The 15795-nt window shown below is 35.7% G+C and overlaps 1 protein-coding gene across 1 annotated transcript in view; it reads left to right on the top strand.

Annotated features, from left to right (window-relative positions):
* Positions 1-15795, top strand: part of LOC119794366 (glucosidase 2 subunit beta-like) — a 165061-nt gene that overhangs the window by 15721 nt on the left and 133545 nt on the right. Inside the window, exon 6 of the mRNA XM_038301890.1 lies at positions 6010-6139. Within this exon, the coding sequence (XP_038157818.1) occupies positions 6010-6139 (130 nt within the window). The remainder of the gene's footprint in view (positions 1-6009; positions 6140-15795) is intronic.

The raw sequence follows: 15795 nt of genomic DNA, 5'->3' as shown, positions 1-15795 counted from the left end.
ATCAACCCTAGAAAAAATATGGGATACTATATATTCCCTAAAGCCCTGGGATAAGTTAAAAACAAAATATAATGAGGACAAAATTTGCATCTCCAGTCCTAATTTTAGAGCGTTTACTTGAAACCAAAACCATGTGCACATTCTGACAGTAGGCCAAAAAAAAAAAAAAAAAAAAAAAACATATGTTTTTTTCCCCCTAAAAATCTCATAGAAATGTGCATGTCTGCTTCTAGTTTTCTGCGTCTTGTGAAGATTTTGTTTGTTTTTGTTTTCCTTTGCACATCGAATTAACTTTTCACCTCACTTGCTTCTTATTGCCACATTGTAACTGCACTGTTATCACCTGGCTAGCTGGCTAACACACTTGAGGAATGGGGGACGTCGAGGTTAATTTCCTTTCAGATGTGCAGGATTCTGAGGATTTCTCTTTGGAGCAGCTTGTGCTCTGAGGTGCTGTTTTATGTGTGCATGTTCACAGCACCTGCTGCTTCATACGCCTGTTGTACAGTCAGAGCCAGTTTATAATGCAAACCCTACTTGTCTGAATGTTCTTCTTTCATGAGCATATAGATTATTCCTGTCACTGATATCTGCATATTATGGTTTATTGTATGGATTTCTTCATTATAAAATATTCAACGAAGCAATGTAAACTCTAATGCAATGTTTCAAAACATTGTTTTTGCACTGAATAGCTCATCCAGCAAAAAGCAGCAGTTATTCTAGGTAATTTTATTGAAAATAGAAGATTAGTTTAGATATGTATATATGTATTTAATATCTCAAAGGAGACAGTGGTTTTATTTGACCACTTGAGGACAAATTTACTGTTTGCAGATCACCTAAGCTTCATTCTGTGATGGTAAGGGTCATGAATGTAAACTAAAGACCATATGAATTACATTTAAATCAACATAAAATGCTGTTTAGAAACTATTACATGCAGAAGAAGAAAGTCTGCTGACAGCTTTTTTTTTTATCTATAAGGCTTTGTAAATTCAAGGAGGTAGAATCAACATTTAACTACAGTAGGGCTGCAAATAACGATTATTCTGCAAATCAATTCATCTGTCAATTATTTTTTCGATTAATAATCGATAACCAAAGGTTACTTAATCAAGATTTTTTACAAAATTAAACCAGGGGAACTTTAACTTTTCCAATTGAGGAGTTCTGCATAGGGGACACTGACATATGAAAAGTTTTTTCTTATCTTAAATGCAAATTTTAACATTTTTTTTTCCAATCTTGGTACAATTGCTGCTCTAAATGTGTTTCTCTGTCAGCTAAAGGCATGTTTTACAGTTTCTATACTCCAGTTAACGTAAGTTGATGATTATTTCAATTATCGATTAATCATGATTAATCTGATCGATTATTTCAGCCCTAAACTACAGCGATCTTTCGTTTGCATTGCTGAAGGTTATTTTTATACTTTTTTTAAATTTTTTTAATTGTAAAATTATTTCAGTCTGAGCATTTGGCATTGTTTCTGCCAGGTATTCAAGGTTGTCTGTTTTCATAGATTGTTTTGAGTTTCTAGGCATGTGTCTCCCTCTGATTTTAGGAAGTTGACATTTTCTGTCATAAATTTCAACAGAGAACTTGTAGGGCTGAAACAATTAATCGGATTTATCCTGATTAACTGATTATTGAATTAATTTTCAACTAATTTACTAATAAATAATCGTTAACCGGAGAATAGAGACTCTAAAATGTGCCTTTAGCTGACAGAGTGACCCATTTAGAGCAGTAATTGCACCAAAATTGTAAAAAATAAAATATGTAAACATTTTGCATTTAGGATAAAAATCTTTTTTGTCTGTCAGTATGCCCTATCCAGTTTCACCTGGTTTAATGTAACAAAAAGTCTTCTTTAAGGAACCTTAGGCTATCCGATTACCAACTGATTAATCAATAAAATAAACAACAGATTAATCCATTTGCTTAATAAATGTTTAAATAAACGCCCTACTGTAAGTATGTGTCATGTCACGTCTTCTGTCCCATCACTCGTACCTGTTTTTGTGTCCATGCTATTGCCTGCCTGAGTCTGATTCTCATGGGTTAAACATTTCGGAGAACATCATTTCATATCTTTGATTATTGCTAAACTTGAGAAAAAAAAATGTATAAGATGCTGAAAGTATAGCAAAACTGTTTTGTAAGCTCTCTATATAGTCCTGAAGGCGAATTTGATATTCATTCATATAAATGTCCTCCTGAGTGATTATTATGTGAATATGACTACATGAATTTGAGCATTGTAAGAAAATTTGATATTATTTCGGAAATGCAATTTCAGTTTTTATTAATTCTAGATAAATAGATGGATATTGTGTTTTCTATAGATCTATTTTCGCACACAGGGATAGATTTAGAGTAGCTGAGTGCTCACACATACAGACACCTGGCATTATTATTGCCCCCAGGATCAACAAAAAAAAGATTTTGAACAATTGTTGATAAGTGGATTTGAAATTAGGCAATATGGTTTGAGTTTTGTTTTTCCTTTTTTCTCTTTCATCTATTAAAAAAGTCTAAAAATATGGGCCAACAATCACCCACTGCCGCTTTAAAATATGTTCTTCAGACATATTCATTGATGCTGCTGCACATTTTGCAGCTCTGTGACTTTTTATGGATTACATTAAAATGCTCTGTTTAGAATTCACCTATTTTCTAGGCCACTTTAAGCAGAGCACAGAACTGCTTTTGTTAAGGAGCAATTTTAGAAATCTGTTTCACTTGCTAAACCTTTTGCTTGTATTAAAACTTCGAATGGAAAAAAAAAGCTTTTCTGGCAATTTTCCAGACACATTAAGTACAGTTTTTTTCTCTTTACCAACCGTATTTTTTTTTTTTTTTTATAACATCTATACTTGTATTCCCCCCCCATGACTTTTCTTCCTGCCAGCTGAATGGCAGATCCAGGCTAAAGCTTCCCCTAGTTCTTCACTGTCTCTCTTGATATTGCCAGTGTACCTCAGTACCATTGTGCAACTGAAATGTGAACTCTTCTTGCTCATGGTTCCCAACTTCTAGACAAATCTTCTGTTATCAATTTTTTTTTTTGAGTGAAATTTCAGGATTTAATTAAAATGAATCTGTTCACCAAATGTTAAATAAAACAGCCTTTCATGCTGAGCTTGAGTTTCATCGTTTATTCCAAGCTTAGTATTCGAGTTCGAACCACGACAATGATTGAGGGGTGGGGATTGCTCATTTTGATCTATACTTCAAATTCTTCAAATTTTGTCAATTTCAGAATGAAGTACAAGTGTAGTTTTATGTTTTTGCTATTCCAAAAGTAATAAAAAAACAAACAAACATATAAATATAATACTTGAATTCTTGTAGCTGTTTGGCAGTTTTCGGTTTCTTTTCACGATGCAGAGCAAAACTTCTTCAAGAAAAACTAACTTCACTCAATATTTTAATTGTTTTTAAAAGCTTTTAGTGATTTTCCACGTCCTAGATGACTAAAAAGCTATAACAGCTTTTTAGCTTAATCTAACAAAATAACTTATTGACTTAAGGTCTTGATCTTACACATCAAAGCTTTTGGAACCTAATTCCTATTAGGTTGTTTATAGAAATTTCTTTATAGGCGTTCCTTCCATTTTAGTTGTGTTTTTGCAAGTAGAAATCTTCTTTTGCTCTTGTAATAGAGCCCATAAATCACTGCTGCAGACTGAAGGTTCCCAAGCAAACGGCGTGGCCTAGAAAGGTAGTCATCCCTGGCTGAAACGCCCAGAATCCATCAGTGCATCACCATCGTCTCTGAGGAGACAATGGAAAGCAGAGTCGACACACAAATCCATGCATGGACACACATTTTCAGAGAGGAAGCTGGTCCTCTTTGATGCAAATTGCTCTGTTACAGCGAGTGATGATGGGTTGTGTTTGGGGTGTGATCAGCTGTCAGTCTGATCAAGCTGATTTTAAAAGTCTATACTGATGCACAAACAAACACTGTTGAAAATGTTTTAGTTTAAAAAAAGGGGATGTTGTGGTAAGGAGATGGGGATGTAGAATTAAAAAGAAACTAAAATTGTATAAGGAGAGAAGAGTCAGAAAAAAGTTGCAAGAGGTAACAAAAAATATACACACAGCCTGTGTTTTGTGAACATTTTTTTTTAAACCTCTACAATGCAAAAAATAGTAGTACATCACAGATGAAATTTATATAAGAACTTTCATTATTTATAAGACCCCAACAGTTGTGGCTCCAAACACTTGGACTGTTCTCCCTACTGACCTATGGGAAGATGCAGCATTCGACCAGCAGGTTCTGCAATAGCGGTTTCCTCGCTTCCATCCAACTGTTGAACTGTTGAAACTCTAATCAAGACTCTGCATTACACTTGAAAACATTATATTTGCACTACCAGCTTGGCTGATTTTTATTTTTTAATCCCTTTAAATAGAACACAACTCAATGTTCTACTGCATTTTGCACCATATTTATTTATTTTGCGCTGCTCTGAACCTTTCCATATCACTGCCTTTTGGACCATGACTTTAAATGGATTTTCCTTTTATCCTGCACTGTTTATTCTTGATCAGTGCTGCACTTTCTAAATGAAAATGTGCAATCCACTGTTGTAAGCTGATCATTCACTAAAAAGCTATATGCATCGAAATATACAAAAAGTTTGTCGAAGTCTTAACATTTAGCTGGACTGACTGTTGAAATAGCGGCATACCCCTAGGACAGACCTATAAATAGTATCAAATACCTGTCTCATTATTTTTGAAAATGCAAATTAAATTTGACATATTCACATTTATATCTCAATAAAAACAAATGTATTAAGTTCAATCAAGCATAAATACATGCAAAAAGGTTTGACGCGACTAGAGTCGACCTCGGCAGATGGCCGCTCACACTGAGTCTAGTTCTGATGGAGGTTTCTTCCTGTTAAAAGGGAGTTTTTCCTCTCCACTGTCGCTACAAGCATGCTTAGTGTGAGGGATTGCATTTGAGTCAATAAGTCGATGCAATCAACTGGTTTTCCTTAGATAGAAAACTTTTAATCAATTTGACTGTATGATCTGGTAAACTGTAAAGTGCCTTGAGATGACATGTGTTCTAAATTGGCGCTATATAAATAAACTGAATCGAATTGAATTAGAAACCTGACAAGATTAAGCAACATTAACCTGTGATTGCAGTAAAAGGTAGTACAGTAGCAGCCATTCAAAATGGCCCTTCCCAGTCAAACGCCAGCCGAATGGCAGCCCACTTCCCTGCAGCTCCTAGCAAAATCCCTTACAACTTCCAGCCACTGGAGTGACCCCCTCCTTCGCCTGTGCGTGCATATTTTTACTCTAACCCCACTTTCCAGTTTTTAAAGAAAGTTTTCATTTGTCGTGGTCTTTCTTGCAACATCTCAGTAAAATACAATATAGTTCACGGTGTTGACATTGGAAAAGTAAAAAAATAAAATTACTTTTCTAATACTATTCAAAGTGTGGCATTGAGGTCAGATTCAGACTTTAACATTAGGGTTTGATAGTGATCTAAAGAGGAAAGCCCTAGTTAACAGTGACCATCTATACATCCTATGAAAGTAGGGCGCGTGTGTTATAAGCAGCCTTTGATAGGTCCAACATGTTTAGTATTGAACGACCCCATTCGGTCTGAAAAATCTGCTCTGTATCGATTGTGATCTAATTCCTTCTTCTGAAGGAAAAAAAAAAACATCCTTGGAAAAAAAACGATTGATATATATTTTTTTTTTTTTACCTTTCAAACACTTCTGGAGAAAGCCATTATTGACATTTATTGATAAAAAAAGATAGTAAGACTCCCTAGAAAAAAAATCCATGGCCCTGCCTGCTGAAACTTTATAGCGTTAACACAAAATATAGTAAAACTAAAAGGCTATGCATGCTGGCAAGGACACTTACAGCTCTGGCATAGGAATGCAGAAATCTCAAAGTTCTTAAATTATAACAATGAAAGTTTGATCTAATCATGTTTGCCTTGTTGTCTCTCTGCAGGCGCAGCTCAGGGAGCTTCAGCGGGCTGCTGAAGATCTGCAGATCAAATTAGAGGAGCAGAGGAGGAGGAAACATGAGGCTGACCGACTCAAAGAGCAAACATTAAAGGGTCTGGAAGCAAGGAATAAAGGTAAGAGCGCGTCTATTTTTAGAAACCCACTTCAAGACGCTTGCTCATTTCACAGAATTGTTCCAGTTTATATAGTTTGCGCCTTCATTTTGGCCACAGGGCAGCTTCCATTTCATGTCTGCCCGGCCTTAATGGAGCAAAAGTAAACAGGCTGAGCAGCACTGGTGAGGTTGTTGAACATCAGAGGGGGGGAAACTGGAAATGTTAAGTGCAGTTTCCTCTGCAGTGGAAATTAATTGACTTGGAAAAAGATTGCTGAGCAGCTGCAAACTTCATTCCCTCCGCTCTCCTTTTACATACCTCAGACCTTCAGAGAGACGTTGCATATGAGTCACAGGAAAATTCCCTTATCGCTGCGAGCACAAGCTGGATGGCATTTAAGCCACGCTCTGACTCGTGCTTGTGCTGCTATAGAAAATTGTGAGGATAAAAACTGGGTTCTATCAACTCATGAAATGAAGGATTTACTGATATTAAATGTGGACAGGGGATGCATGGAGTCTCCGGTTTTTAGATTTCACAAACTTAAGATTCACACTTATTATGACATTTAAAGCCCGGGCTTTTCAAATTAACATCCTTGTTTTTCATTTCAGCTTATCAGAAAAGAAAAAAAAACTTTTAGGAATGATGATGCATCGATTGTGTTTCCAGTTTTAAATGCCTCTATGATGATTTATTGTCAGTTGACTTTTGGATCCAAACTAGTTTCAAGTGTAAATCACGCTCATTATATTGTCTCTTTCTTTGGGCGGCACACATCCATCATGCTTCCCAGTGTGCGAGCTGACCTTTCCTGACCATGACAGAAAGGTCCTTGCACACAAATCCTCCCCGACTCTGTCATTCTTTACTTCCATTACGGCTCATCTTCAGGGTATAACAAGCATCAGTTTTAATTTCTGTGCTTGTCTTGTTTATTATGCCCATCCATTTGCAGTTTCAACAGTGATTTCTAATTTGAAATATTTTTCTGCTGAAGTTAGATTTTATTTATCTACGGAGAATATCTACTGTTATGGAGCTTCTTTAACTCAACATTTAGTGCTATTTATGTTTCTGGGTCTGTATACAATAACATAAACATTGTTAATCAAACTTCAGGTACATTTTACTGTAGTCTAAATCATGGTTGTTACAACCTGTGTTGGTTTTTAGTGCTATTTTTCTTTTAATTTGCTTGGAAATTGTGTTATCGTTTATTTATTTTTTTTTTTTACATAAAAAGGGTACCCTATAGAAAAAAAAATCCATGCATCATGTTTATCAATTGTTTTATGCATTTCCTTATATTATAAGGTAATAATACATCTGAATTGTTGGCTTTTTTAAGATTTAGAACAGATTTCATAAGGTAAATATTAACTAAAATAATGTGTTATGTTTTATTTCAAAAAGTTAAGTAATATTTCAACTCTAAATGATTTTTATGCAGCTTGACTCAGGGTTAAATGGCTCTTTGGATATAAAAACACAGCTCTTATTTAAACAATGTACTGTTGTGATAGAGGAGCCGTCATCAGCCGGGACTTAGTTATAAGTCCGTGTCAGCGTGCGCACACACATACACGTACCCAATCGCTCGCTTACTTTTTGTTGCAGCTTGGGCTGGCGTTGTTAATCGTGGGTGCACACGCGGTGTTCCGGTTTCATTTAACATTCACTCTAACCTGTTTATTTTCAACTAAGAATATTTTCTGCTTCCATTTTCAAACAGGGTTATTTCTAGATTGTACCGGGAGGGAGTGACGTGATGATGTAGTGATGTCATCAGAACGTACTGAGTATTTTGTATTAAATTGAGTATTGTATTTTTATTACAAGTTTATTTTTATTTTCTCATTAGTATTGTTTTGTTATTATTATTAGTATTATCATTAACATCATTATTTTTGTACACTTAGTTCATTTGAGTTAGAAGTATTTGGTTAGTTTTGTTTTATTTTTACTTTCTGTGGGTGGAGCCTGTAGCTTTAAAAGCAGGCTTCTGTTCCACAGGGAGGGAGTCTTTGGCTGGACTCCTGAGACGTCACACTGAAGGTGATGGATTCTGACTGCTCTTTTTCTGATTTTAACCTGCCGCGAACATCCATGTAAATATTCTGCACCAGCCATCTTTGTTCACCAGAAGAAAAACTAACTCAATAAAAATCCCTGAAGTGATCTCTGGCATTGGCCAGTCATTAATGTGTTTTACCAAGTCATAATAGAACCCCGTCACAACTGTTAAGAGGAGATGGACCTTAAATTCCTGCCAACCTTCTCCTGTCGTCATCTCAAGGGTTTTTAAACCATTGCTGTTTATGCTCAAAGTTGTTTTTGGTAAAATGGCTTGATAAATGTTTACCGTATTTTCCAGACTATAGAGCGCAAATCACTCTTAAGCCGTGCCCACTAAGTTTTTTGAAAAAAAAAAAAAAAAAAAGTAAATGTACATATATAAGCTGCAGCGGCTATAAGCCGCTGGTATCTACTGAACTGTCTCCCACCAGACCTGTAGGGGGAGCTCTACATATATCCCCCCTAGAGTAGGGATATAGAAGATGCTGGCTCCTGTTAGCTTGTTGGCTAGCTTCTACTTTAAGATGGGGCTTTGTCAGCTCTTTATTTCAGCTTTCCAGTAGTTGGGCCCAGTCTCTTCATTGGTTCGGCACATTTAATGAGGCAAATACTTGTCAAAATATGTGAATTTGGGTTTTTTGTTCTCCGTCGTGCCTGCTGCTAGCCTGTTGTGCTAAATAAAAACTAGCCCCTTATTCTTTCATTTCCAACTTCGACTTCTCCCTCTTATTTATTTATTGTATTTTTGGGGGGCAATTAATTGTATGCTTATTTATTTTTGGAGCATCTATTTATTTCTGTATTTATTTTTAATTATGGCAGGATTGGTCCTCCATATCCCTCTGGCAGTTAGGAAAAATCCACAGAAAAGCTCTGCCTTCTTATAAGCCACATGGTTCAAAGTGTGGGGAAAAGTAGCGGCTTATAGTCCGGAAAATATGGTAACTTAGCAATAAATGGCTATTAATTAAAATTTTGGCACAGGCAACATTACATAATATGTGTAATTGTGTAAGATTGACGGGTTAGGAAAAGCAACAGGTAGATACAACATTGGTATAAAATGGAACAATATTAAGAACCTATGTTTAGGACATCTTTGTGCTTCATTAGCAATTAGTCATTTTAGTGCAGTAACTATTGCTAAATCTTACAGCAATGGCTGTTTTCTATTAATGTGTGTTGGGGAGAGAGGTAAAACCAAACAAAGTAGAAACGTAGTTTTTTCTTCAAAGTCAGAAACATATTATAAAGACACATAATGAGATTTTAGTGGTACACCAATCTAAGTCAGTGCCCTTGTTTACCTAGGTTTGGATTCACAGTTACTATAGGGAGAGCTGGTTTTAGGGTTAATTGGGGAACTCTGCTCTATATATACAATACAATATACTTTCTCCTTAGTGGAATTCAATCATCTCTAATTTATAACAACAGATTGTGCTGTTTTTTTTAATGTAGTTTGTCAAACTGATTTCCCAGAGAATCGTTTCACAGCCTCCAGAGATGATGTGCATCTAAATAGTGCAAGGCAACAATTAAATATGAGAGTAGTTTATTAGTATAAATAAAACAAAAAAAGCCTTGCAGGAGTTAATCAGATTTAAATGTCTGATGGATCACTCTTGAAGGTCAAAAAAATGGCTACAACTCTCAATTCTTTTGCCAATCTATTAATCTTTTGATTATTTTTACGATTAATCAATTAATAATCTGATAGCTAAGGTTCCTGAAAGAAGACTTTTTATGAAATTAACCAGGTGAAAATAAAACTTTTCCACTGGAAGAGGATAGAGCATTTTGATAGATGAATTTTTTTTTTTTAATCTTAAATGCAAAATGTTTATATATCTTTTTACAATAGTGATATAATTACTGTAAGTGGGTTGCTCTGACAGCTAAAAGCATATTTTACAGTCTCTATACTCCATTAAACGATTCGATTAATCACGATTAATCTGATTAACTGTTTTAGCCCTTGTCCAAAATACTTCATACCTTGCAAAGGTGCACAAAAAAAAAAAATCCTTATTCTAATATTATTAGGTTTGTCCTTCTATTATACAATGACGTTATATACAACCCCTCCAATACAGTTGCCTGCAGATCCACCTGCCTGTAATGGTCTATACAGGAATGTCAGAACATGGATTGTTCTGTAAAGGTGTTGTCTTTCGTTATGACCTTAATAGCCTGCGTCAAAATGAGAATGAAAAGCCTGACGAGCAAGCATTTGAGCCCGCAAGGTAGAGCTAAACACTCTGTGCTTTCACCGCTGCTGTCGCTCAGACTTCTCTCCAGGGCTTCATGTGCCGTTATTGAGATGTTTGAAAGGGCCAGGTTATTTGTACCCTCAAAGCAAATTAGTTTCTTGCGGTGCGACGTGTTCGGTACATCAGAAAAAATAGAACAATGGAGAGCTTGGGGTATCAGAGCTGAGTGAACAGCAATCTAACCTTTTTTATTGCTTGCAGTGCTTTCATTTAGGGTATGTGTATGTAATATGTATTTTTTTTCTTTTGTTGCATTGTTTTAAATGTTCATATTTGAGGGCGTTCAGTTTGTGTAATCACACATCAATTAATCATAGAGTACATTCAAGTCTAGTTTTCACCTTTCTGCCATAATGTAAAGTTTCAGAATCGAAAATTAGTGTTTGACCACATCTTTTTTAAACCCAAATTCATTTTCACTCACCACTCCAAGGTAGATTGTGAAAGTTTTCTGAATTTCTATTTTACATTGTAATGTAATAATTAGGTGGATAGAGTCCTATGGTGGCAGATACTCCCACTGGACACAAACGGCGTTGTCTAAAGGAATAGAGGTCACGGAAAGATGGAAAGACTGATGAGAAATAATAAAATTGACCCATCGTGAAAGATAAGGTCATTGTGATATTCACCAATTTTGGCACCAGTACAATTTTTATTGTAACATCTTGCAGCCCTAGTTATGAATTGGATTCTACGACTTAAGAAATTTTGTGAGTCATGGTCAGAATTCAAATTTCTAGGGCTGCAAATAAAGATTTTTTAGTAAAATGATTATTCTACATAATTTTTTCAATAAATTGATTCATATTCGGATAGCCAAAGGCACCTTAAAGAAGATTTTTTATGAAATGAAACCAGGTGAAATAAAAAATTTTCCACTTGAGGAGTTCTGGATTGAGCATACTGATGGATGAAAACATTTTTATTAAGATTAAATGCAAAATATACACATATTTATTTTACAAATTTTGATATAATTACCGCTCTAAGTGGGTTGCTCTCTCAGGTAAAGGCAAGTTTCAGAGTCTCTATACTCAAGTTAACGATTAATCGACTACCAAATTAATTTACGATTATTTCAATTATTGATTAATCCGATTAATTTCTTCTGCCCTACAAACTTACTTGTGCTTATATTCATCTTATGTCCATTCCAATGATTCAGTGATAGTGTTCCTCTGTCAGAACTGTAGCTGACCACATAGAGGTACATCTCACATATCCCAAAAAAACATCCTAAAGCTCCCCTAAGACTTTTGGACAAGAATTTTCTGGAGGAGTCAGACAAACGGGAAACTTTTGGAATGTGAGCATCTCAATACATTAGCAGTAATACTAAAGATTTGCTGCACAAGTTGTGCTTTCTATCAGAAAATCCTGAAGTAGATGTCTTGCCATCAGTTCTTTACCATTAATTTAAGCAAACTTATCCAGTTCATTAGGGGAGTGACAAAGAAAACACCTGAATGGCTAAAAAAAAACAATAATATGAACAGTTTGAGAGTCCTAACCAGAGTTGGGATCTATTTAAGATGCTGTAGCCTGACAATAACCAGGCCCTCCTTGCTCAAGTTCTATCCAATACCGAAATCATCATTATGGTTTAAAAGATATGAATAGTCAATACGAATTATCACCTAATGTCAAGGCTGTAAAACCAGCTACTATATTTAGGAGGCAAATAGTGCTAGATTGGTATTGGAGGCTTGTTTCCTCTAATAAATGAAATCATCTTTACAAAACGGTTTTCTTTCTAAATATACCTAGGTTACTATTTATGAGTTTTTTCTCCAAGAAATTATTAAATGACTAGAAACGTTTGTTTTCCCATGTTTGATAATGAGGTATAAATCATCACTGGATGACAAACACTTAATTCTTTTCTGCTAACAGGAAAAATGCTCCCCACGGTAAGCTGTAGGTTTTTATATTAATATAGAGAGGTAGTGTATTTACAGCCGTTATGGTAATGACACAATTAATACTCAGAGCACAGTTTCTAAGCTCATCCATATAAAGACATTAATCCCCTTGGCTTACAAAATATATGAACCTACCATCTTGTGAACAATATTACTACTTTTGTCATGTTAACTTAGATTAACATGGTTTGCTGTACAGCCGTTTGCTTGCATGCAGAATGAAACATATCTGCATGAAAATTAGTGCCCAATATATCAGAATGCAATGAACTATGGAATACCAGTATACGCCATACCACTATTACAAAGTGCAGCTTGTTATATTATAATATATTATTAGAATATATATATGTTATATGGAATAGAGTAAAGTGTCCTTTATATCCCCACACTGAGGAAATTCAGGTGTTTAAGTGGCTCAGCAAAGGGGACAATAGGAGCATACAGGTAAACACATGACACAAGCAAAAATGCATTATTAATTCAGCTTCTGGATACATTTGATGTCTTTGAACTGCTCAATGGACCTCCTTTGGTGCCCCCAGCTGTTAACAAATCTAAGTGATAAGTGATGGGCAGGAAACGGGAAAATGAGCAAATTATTGGTTGCAACTCAAAGTTTTCACAAAAATCAGTACAAATGTTGCGGTTACCCTTTTTAAATACTCTAATATACAAATGAATTTGTTTATTTTATTTTTTTGTTTTCACGGCACCAGTGGCTCGCCTTTCCGACAGTAGGCTGACAGGAAAGGGTGCATAAGAGAGGAGGAGAGACATGCGGCAAAGGACTACAGGTCGGATCGGAACCTGGGTCGGCTGCGTCGAGGACTAAGGCCTCTGTGCCCGCTAACCACTGCGCCACCTGCACGCCTAAGACAAATGACACTCTTTTAAATCGAACGTATACTTAAAGAGTCATGAAAGTTCTCTAATGATGTAGAAAACTGTCAATGCCAAAAGACAGAAATGCAGCCACCGTACCTGGAGTTGCTATTGGTGTCTGAGTTGACTGGATGCTGGATGGTTGACTGGATGCTGGTCATCCCCGAGTATCCACAAAATTAATCTTGACTGTAAGGCTTCTGTTGTTCTCTATGTCAACATTTATGCTCTTGATGTCCTATCCACAGAAACGACTCGGGACCTTCCGACCCGAAGCAAAATCAGGAAAAATAGGCTACAGGGTTATAGATACATCAAGGCTAAACTACTGAGGTGTCAGTTTGATCATCAAACCTTGTTTTAGTCATAAAGGATCAAATAAAACTAATATTTTAAGGATATATTTCAGTAAAAAGTTACAAAATGTCTCTTTAATATGCACCTTGAATGAACCCACAAAGCTCCTGCAGGTTTTGCCATGCATGTCTTTGTCATGGTGTAAAATAATGTTAATATTAGCTACTTTATTTAAAAAAAAACAACAGCTTTTTGGTAAAAACTGTACCAGCCTGTAATTATGCTTATATTAAAGATTCGTTATATAACCTAATTGTTTTGTTGTCATTTTCCATAATCCCTTGAAGACATCCATTTTGTTTTGTTGTTCTTCTTCTGATCTCTGTAAAAAAAACAAACTTGCGTAACATTAAGTTGTTTTTAAGTGTTTCCTACAATCATGTAGGAAATGTTCTGGTAGAATGGCTCGGCAACACAAAGGGTAAACAAAGAAAACGCATTTAAGAAACTTGAAAATTGCTTGGCTGTTTATTTTTAAACATATTTCTTTTTTTCCCTTCAGTGTTTTGTGAATGTACACTCTGAGTCATCCTCCTACTGTAAGCCCCTCAATGTAAGACATGACATTTAAGTTGAAACACTCATTTTCAGCCGTCGTCTTGTTTATGTCGTCTCCTGTTTCCAGTAAAGTAAAAAGGCTCAGTGTAGAACATGCAGCCTTTTGATCTGTTTCCATTTCTTTGCCTCTTTTCCATAGAAAGGCGTACTTTTTTCCCCTCTCAAATATTGCTTTTAATGTTTAGAAGACAGTAAAATGTGTGTTTCCTTTGCCTGGGAGTGCAGAGCCTGTAAAAAAAAGAAAAAAAGGTTTGAGTGGATAACATTGTCTGTAGGCTAGCCATAGATCTGCAGACTCACGCTGATATGTTCCATTTTCTCTGTTCTCGATGTGTCTTTTATTTTATGAGTGCGCTCCGATATCACCAGGGCAACATGGGTGGATGACTGATGGTGTCCATTAGTAAACATAGTCCCCTATATGTGCCATTGGCCTAAAGATCCCAATGTCTCCAACCACCTCCTCCTTTTTTTTTTCTTTTTTGGCACTCTTCAACATCCTCTTACCTATCACCTACCCCCTCTTCTACCAGAAGCCTCTCCATCATTTTTTCCCCTCTGCTCCCATCCCTCACTTCTTTATCCATCCTTCTTATGGTTGTTTTTTTCATAGTCACAACTTTGCAGTTCAGAGAGGGATGAGATCATCTTGCCTCTTCCCTGCACTCTATTTCTTAGTGAGGTGGCGACCGGAGCACAGGTTTGAAATATTGAGCATTAGGCTGCACATGGAGAGCTATTCCGATAAAGAACAGGCCACTTATATTACAGGTGCTGTGTGTATTGAAAGGATAATGGTATTAAATTACCAAGATTAGAACTGCAGAACCTGAGGAACCATTTTGCTTCTACTTAAGTTGTTTCAGAAATGTTTGCATCTTTTAATTCTCTTTAGATTAACTTTTTTCCCCCAGCTCATTTTAGCTATGTGATATCAGGGAAACTGTCAGATGATATCCAAAGGCACCACAAGCTGGAGCTTGGCCATATGGCTTAAAAATCTAATCTCTTATGTTTTTCTAACATTTATTTTTCAAATTTTTTGTCTGATATTTTTTTTCTCTTTTTCTTTTATTTTTTTTTAACTTGATTTTCATCAAAAAAAAGACAGTTGGCATGCGTCACTTTCAACAAAATACCTTTTATTTCAATCTCTGACTCTGGGAGGTGATTTAAAGGGCAACAAAATTCAAGCTGTGAAACATGCTTTTAAAATAAACATGTTTCACAACTAGGGATGCACAATATAATCGGCCCCCTATCGGTATCGGCCTGTATCGGCCTTAAAACTGAATATTGGACATCGGCCTCCCCACCGATATTTAACCCGATATTTGATCAGCTTCTGAGTTTCTAAAGTCTAAAAAAAATAAAAAATACTACTCTTCTTCTTCCTCAAAAACTTCTTTTTTACAGACTTAAAAACTTCTAAAGTCGAGGGAAAAAATATTGATACATTAAAATATCACAATATCTTCATATGCTGATATATTGCCATTTAAAAACACCATATCAATCTCTTTTACTAATGAAATATTGCTATATGTCATCGTTATGCTACGAAATCCCCCGAAAATTCATGAAATTTTGCCATATT

The sequence above is a fragment of the Cyprinodon tularosa genome, unplaced genomic scaffold (genome assembly GCF_016077235.1).
Source record: "Cyprinodon tularosa strain WSP-4 unplaced genomic scaffold, ASM1607723v1 ctg477, whole genome shotgun sequence".
NCBI lineage: Eukaryota > Metazoa > Chordata > Actinopteri > Cyprinodontiformes > Cyprinodontidae > Cyprinodon > Cyprinodon tularosa.
Note: the sequence above shows the minus strand (reverse complement) of the source record. Positions and strands in the feature narration are given on the sequence as shown.